The sequence below is a fragment of the Thamnophis elegans genome, chromosome 3, assembly GCF_009769535.1.
Source record: "Thamnophis elegans isolate rThaEle1 chromosome 3, rThaEle1.pri, whole genome shotgun sequence".
In the NCBI taxonomy this organism is placed as follows: Eukaryota; Metazoa; Chordata; class Lepidosauria; order Squamata; family Colubridae; genus Thamnophis; species Thamnophis elegans.
The window spans coordinates 20819460-20827159 of record NC_045543.1 but is presented as its reverse complement, the minus strand read 5'-3'; the positions used below and the strand labels follow the sequence as shown (position 1 = coordinate 20827159).

General features: G+C 35.9%; 1 protein-coding gene across 1 annotated transcript in view; it reads right to left on the bottom strand.

Annotated features, from left to right (window-relative positions):
- Positions 1-2875: 2875 nt before the first annotated feature.
- Positions 2876-7700, bottom strand: part of PLCB4 (phospholipase C beta 4) — a 181348-nt gene continuing 176523 nt past the window's right edge. Inside the window, exons 40-41 of the mRNA XM_032213719.1 lie at positions 7112-7148; positions 2876-4027 (exon numbers count right to left, since the gene is read on the bottom strand). Of these exons, the coding sequence (XP_032069610.1) occupies positions 3939-4027; positions 7112-7148 (126 nt within the window). The 3' untranslated portion in view covers positions 2876-3938. The remainder of the gene's footprint in view (positions 4028-7111; positions 7149-7700) is intronic.

Genomic DNA, 7700 nt, shown 5'->3' with positions numbered 1-7700 from the left:
ATATGAATAATGGGAAAAACATGGAACTGAACATTTTTAGAGAATGTTATCAATGCTAAGATAATAGAATGACAGAATAGGATAAGAAAAACTCTTTATTTTTGGATATATTGAAGATGATATAATGAATCATTATAATATTAATGGTTATATATTTAGAATACCTTGTCTAAAATGGAGAGACAATAGTGATAATCAAACAAAGGAAGCATAATAACAAGGTATACGAAGATATTTTGATTGACAATATGTGAATTTTGATAAAATTCAAGTGATGACTATGGAAAGGACGCAGAAAGACCTTGTAACCAATTGACACACTGTATGTAGTTGAAGAGGCTTTTATGTTATATGTGTTGTGTGTTTGTGTTTGTTTGAAAATAAAAAAAAATTAAAAAAAGAAATTGGGAACTTTAGGAAATGGTGATACATTTAAAATATTAAATACATGGTTTATATACTCACAGAAGGATTGCTATTACCTCCATCTGAGAAGTTTGCATTTATAAAGCAAATTTACAGGATTATGAACTTGTCTTTGGTAATATTGCCACTTCAGAAACCATAGCAGCTAAATTATTTTGAAGTCCAAATCATGAGTATTCTTAATAAAGATTATGCCTTTCGGAAAAATAGGTGTACTCTGCAGAATTGCCATTTTTTTTCTATCTCCATATCACAACCAGCCTTTAAATTGTCTAGCATTTGGCTTTTGACATGACCTGAAATTTGGATGGCATAAATATTTGTAGTATAATAAAGCCAAGGTTAATGAGGATTTTAAAAATCTCTGTATGCTAGACATGCCATATTGAGAATATGGAATAGTTATAAACCCAGGTTGTGTTAAAAAACACCTTTTGTGGACTTTAGCACAAGAATCATTTTATACTTTAGTAGTAATAGACAAATACAAATGGCTAACTTGTAGGGAAGGCAGAAGCTAATTTTTCACACATTTCATTTCCTTTTTAATTCTGCACAAAATGGCACCACTCTAATGAATGTCAGCTGCAGAAATATTGCTGATTGAGATGAGTTCTTGGGAGTCAGTCAAGTAGAAGGTTGCAGACGGTGTGACTGTCTAATATTCCTGTGGTTAATGCCAGAGTTTATTCTTGGCAGACCCTCTCAACTCGCCAGGAACTTTGGAAGAAAGAAAAAAGAATAGCCCCCCCCCCCCCCCGATGCAATTCTTAAGAAATTCTCAGTGGAAGAGCTATGCACTATGACAACAGTCTTAAGTGGGCCTCATCTAAACCAGGGATCCCCAACTGTGAGATCTTCAGTCTCTTAATGTAATGTGGCAATCATACGGAACATTTATTAAGCATATTTTTTACGCTGCCACATTAAAAAATGGCTTTCAGTGACTCACATAAAAAAATACAATATAAAACAGGTTGATAATGACCTCACAATGGGAGTCAGACAGTGTCACTTGTTTCAGAATTGTTAAAGCTTGACCAGGGCAGAGTTAATTTGTCACAAGGACAGCAGCTGTGTAACACCACAGAAATGAAGATTGGGAAAAGGCAAAAAGAATTAAGGAGGGAAAATGATCCATATATGCGCCATATAGTAAGTACTTGCTGACACAGTTAGCATCAAGAAAAAGGTGTTTCTAGTGTAATTGAATATAAAATTTGTTTTTTATTGTATTTTTCAAATAGGATTTAGCTGGATTAAGAGGTTTTCCATAAAAAGTACAATTAGGTAAAACCAGCTAGGTTTTTTTTAGTGAGACATCTGCAATGTGATAAAGAATACGTCTTAAAGTCATAAGGATGTCAAAGCAGGTTAGGCTGAAAAACTTAAAAATTTGTCTGAGGAAGATGTTTTAAAACACACACACACACACACCATCATTTGACCCACAAGAATAGATCCTAACTTTGTTTCAGGGGTTTTTATTAGAGAATCTGAAAGTTGTATCTCAGAACAATTACATAATTATCTCCATATGCCATTTTTAGGAATAGCTTGAATCAGTTTGTACACGCATATACAACAACGTGATCAGTAGTGAGTATTACTGAAATCAGTTATCTGATTTTGTTCTAAACTACCCGCTTCCCATAGTCTTGCTTATGTTGATAACATGGAGTCTTCCAAGCAGAAGATTGACGTGCACTGTTCTGTATTGTAACTACAGTGGGCTTTGAGAACGTGCACATTAATACTGTAGCAAATTATTTGGATATCTAACAGACATAAAAAGGATCATTTCCTCATATGAAAGTCTGAAAATCTGCATAAATATAGTGTGTAAAATTAAATTAACACATTTTTTCAACCTGTAAGAATGCCCACATAATTCATATACACAAATATATATGTATATTATTTATACTGATATTTTGTTAGTCAAATATTCTGTTTTGTACATTGATTCTGCACTTATTTACCAGTAAGAGAATGACTGTGTTGCCATAAAATATTCACTGGTCAGAACTGGTGTTTGTTACCACATGCAAGCAGAGGTTTTGTTTACTACTGTCAAAGTTGCTACAGGAATGTGAATTTTCCACAAGATTGTGACTGAATCGATATAAATACTTTATATTATCACAGTTAGAACAACCTCCTCCCAAAATTTATTTAAATCTTAGAAGACAAAAACAGTAGTATTTGGGTCTGGTGACAAGTTAACTGAAATGCAACCTTTAGGTCAGTGTTTCTCAACCTTGGCTACTTGAAGATGTCTGGACTTCAACTCCCAGAATTCCCCAGCGAATGCTGGCTGGGGAATTCTGGGAGTTGAAGTCCAGACATCTTCAAGTGGCCAAGGTTGAGAAACACTGCTTTAGGTAGTCTGTAAACTCTGGTTAGAGTGCCTAAAATACAATTCCTTCATTTATTTATTTTTTAACTACAGCATCATAGATCAATATGGCACAGGAACAGTCTTTTGCTACCTTGTAATCCTTTCAACAGGATTTTACAAAAAATACCACTTCTAATTCAGACATATCCAGCCCAGCATGGCACTTGCTGATGATGAAATTCTGAACACAGAAATAACCCGCACAGCTTTAATAATGAACATTTATCTATTCTACAAAGTTTATAAATGGAAGTTTCCCCAATATCGTATACTGATATAAGTTATACCTTTACGGAGCCTGTTTCTATGCAGCCAAAGTGGCATTATACATTGTCAAGGTTTATAGAGTATAAAATATTTTTGGAGGGGAAAAAAAACCCACAGATACAGACAAAGGGATAGAATATCCTCTAAAACAGCCCTATCAGGACTGGGCATAACAAGTGTCCATAGAATGCAGACTCATCATTGGAAGGAAAACATGAATAACTAGAGGACAGAGGAGGAACAGAATGGGGAAACAAACATCTGGAAAAGGTGGACTCCCCATGGCAACACTTCATTTGGTAACATTTTAGTCCAAGCAGTCCTCATGGCAAAATCAAAATGTCATGGAAAGATAGCCACTGACACTATCAAATGTATTACAAGGTAGGGTTCTTTAGGAGGGGAGGGGAAATCTTATGAAATATTCTTCAAAGGTTCTTGTTTCAGGAGGCAGATTAATTCTGGGAAATTACAGTAGAGTTGTTGGTCTTTCCAAAGTCAAGGAAGCCCAGGCAAAAAATAATATAAAATACAAAGGCAAGTCAAACAAGACTAAACATTTCAAGAACAGAAACAAGTGTTGTGTTTATAATTCAGATAAAGACAACCATCATGTTAAGGGTGGTGCTCTTGGATTTTAAAATCATTTGCTTTCGTCGGAGGAGAGTCTCATTTGGAAAAATAAAGTACAGTATTCCCTCCCCCACCCGACCCCAAAATCCAAGCTCTTCAGCCTAGATTTGCTACTTGACACTAAGCAAAAGAGATCCCATCTTCCAATCTTCGGTGAATTATCATTGCAAAGACCAAATAATAATAAATAAAAATCAGATGGCCTCAGATTTCAGTTTGTGCATTGGAGCTTTATACCACTGTTGCAGGCCTGCGGTCCATCTCTGCCTCTAGCTTCACCATCTGCTGCATCTCCTTGGCCTGCAAAGCAGGAAAATTGGGCTGTTAGCATGATTGTGGAGAGGAATAAGACAATACATGAGTCTACTGTAGGTTCTTGGAGCTGTAATTCTGTGTTATGGAGGGAGGGTTGTGATAAAAAAGACCAACGTTCAGAATCATCCCATGAATCAAAGGGGAAACATAAGGGAGCCATACAACATTCGGTGGTGCTTCCTGCAGCTTCAGAACGGGCAAAGAGATACTGAATAAATCAAGTCTAAAGTGTTTATTTATACTAGGCAAATATAATTCTTCACTGATTAAATACAAATACAAATCTAAGTATTTAGGGCATGATTCTTTTTGGAGAACATCCCCTTATATTTTTACGGCAAATGAATCCCATTTCAAGTCAAGATATAATAGAAAAATCCCAAATCTGGAACACAATGCACTGATAAAAAAGTACAGCCTGCTTTGAAATACTGACCAATCTGGCATAATTCAACAACTGAATTTTTCCAAATGAATTCAGGGATCCTACAGCTAAAAGCCATTCGATGACCAAGTAAACCAGGCCTTCAGAAACTGCTGGAAGATGGAGTTACATGCGGGGATGATTTTCACCATGTTATATAGAACAAAGGGCACTCAATGGTTTAGCACCTGAAAGTAATTGCGGTCCAAATTAAAACTAACACATTAGGCAGGATCCAAGCATCATTTCTTTGCAGTGGGCAGCCCAATTATGCTATGACATTGGCAGGTACGCTTTACAGGCTCTGATGGGCCACAGTTTCATGACATCATCATGAGAAGTCACATTAACTTGTGGACCCAACTGGCCACATACCCACTGCCTTTGTCAAAGTGGCACAGGTAAGCAAGCAGTCAAAGTGACCCACCCTTGGCAGACTAAGCCATGCATTTCTCCTAGTTCACTTACCTGAATACAGGTAGTTCTCAACTTTCAACAGTTCAGTTAGTGACTATTCAAAGTTAGAATGGCACTGAAAAAATGTGACCTATGACCGTTTTTCATAGTTATGATCTTTGCAGCATCCCCATGATCATGTGATCAAAATTCAGATGTTATGCAACTGCTTCATAGTCATGACCTTTGCTGTGTCCCAAGATCATGTGATCACTTTTTGCGACCTTCTGACAAGCACAGTCATTGGGGAAACCAGCTTCAGTTAACAACCAGGCTACTAACTTATTAACTGCAGTGATTCACTTAGCAACAGTGGCAAGAAAAGTTGTAAAATGGGGCAAAACTCATTTAGCAAATGTCTCACTTGACAACTGAAATTTTGGGCTTAAATGTGGTCATAACTCAAAGGCTACCTGTATTTATTTTGAACCTCTCTGTCTATGTTAAAGTCCAATAGCAGGTTTTATGTTCCTTTTTTTGTGTGTTCAGGAATGTTACTTCACTATTGTCCCCATATTCTTTTCCCTTTTGCCAGCATACCACACAGTTTTGATCTCCTTTCAGAAAATAATTAATAGATACAAAATATGCTTGGTAGAGCTCCAAATGAGCCAGGCTCCTGGTAACGCTTCTCCATCAGGAACATTATTTTTGAGAAGAAATCTTATAACTATCAGCACATTTTGGAATTGACTGTGCTACAATCTATTTTTTCAAGTATCCCAAAGATCTATTTTTTTAGTTGGAAATAATGTGTTAACAGTTTAGTCCGCTAACTTGATTTCTGGAAAAGCATGAACCGGGCAGTGCTAGGTTATGCTGTCTTTTCCCCCCACAAGTTTTCCTGTTTATCGTATTAATAATGTTAATAATAACATTAATAAAAGTAATAGTGGCGATGTTACCTGCCTGCCTCGAAACTATTTCAGTCACATGATGTAACTGGTAGCATTTTGTTCATGAACAATTGACAGTGCCTGAGAATTAAGTTTCTATATTTCAATGATTTTCACTTTGTTTGGTTTATCTGTTCATCCCTATTGTCTAAACCAGACTGGAATGATTTGAAAAACTGGAGCTTCTCCTGTACTTCTTGGAGCCCTATTGTAAGACAGGTTGCACAGTGTTTTAAACAATGGCTCCAAAAAATGGGAGAGTTGCTACTTATATAAATTATTTATAATTTGATCACATGCTTCAGATACAATTAAAAAACATGCTGGAAATAATGACAACAAAATCAGAGAAATCTCAATCGGACAAGTGTGTTTGTACCAATGTTACAATATTCACTAATGCTGGGCATACAAAATGGAAATTAATAATTTATTTTTGGCCCTTTCAAGTTAGCATTGACTCCTGGCAACAGCCTGTACAAGTTTCTACAGTTTTCTTGGCAAAGTTTTTTCAGAAGTGGTTTGCCCTTGTCCCCTTCCTAGGGCTGAGAGAGAGAGAGACTACAATGGTTCTATCTAAACTACAATGTTTCTAGTCTGAATACGTTTCAGGCTTCAAAAAGTAGCCCTGACTGCTAGGTCTAAATCAGAAGTTGCCCATTTTGGTCTGGACTAAAGTCAGATGTGAAATATGGAAAACTAAAATTGTTTATTAAATTGGATGACATTTGCAAGCAAAGATGTTGACACATTTCCCCCAAAATGTGATGATTGAAGTGTCCCTGAAAAACTTGTTCCTACAGCTAGGCGGTCTCCCCGCTGCCCCGGGCAACATATTTGATTTGTTTTTCAACAAAAAGTGAGAATTGTTTACTTTGAATGAACTGACTTAGTCCAATTTCATGCAGAATTTGACCGATTACAATGCACACACTTAGTTATTCAGTATAAGTAGCTATCAGTTACGTATGATGCCTATGTTTAGATGATTCATAACTGTGGGCAAATGTTTTGTATGAAACCTAGACATGAATAAGACACGACACATACAAAACTAAGAGATGTATTTTAAAAGAAATCAGCCATCTGTGAAATTTAAAGCCTACAAATACAATTCCAGCTTTTGGGAGTACACACTCTAGTAGTGTGTACATTGGGCAATATGATGCATGTCAACATAATTCTTGGAACCACCTTAAGTACCAAACTGATTCCAAATCAAGCCAATATGGATCAGTCATCAAATGATATCTATATAGTAGCAATAGCTTGCTCAGGGTACATAAATCCTACCTTGAATTTGAGAGACAGCATGGCAGGATTTCAAAAGCTGTTTGTACAAAAATAATAACATCAAAGTTCAGCAACACAATGAAGCAAATAAAATGAATGAAAAGTGAGATGACAACAACATATAAATGCAAGAAAAAAAGGATTATTCTGTTCTGTTCTGTTCTGTTCTAGTCTAGTCTAGTCTAGTTTAGTCTAGTCTAGTCCACGTCTGGCTTTCTTTACTTTCACCTTATTTTCAAAATGAAAGAAAGAGAAACGCAAACCCTTTAATGGGTATACCTATATTCAGGGTATAGGTTTCTAGTGCAAGTCACTAATTTTTGTTTGAGTTTGATAAAGTTGAGTTAAATGACAGGGAAAAAATTAATCAAACCAGTATATAGTTTTGAGTATGTCAGTAATGAAGGAAATTATGTAGAAATAATATAGCAGAAATGATAAAGTAATGAAAAGCAGTAATGCATCATACTCATCTACATAGCTACACAATGGTATCTCGGTACTCAATGTTAATTGGTTCCAGGAGGCACAATGAATATCAAAAGCTATGAGTACCAAACAATTTTTTCCCATAAAGAATAATGTAGTG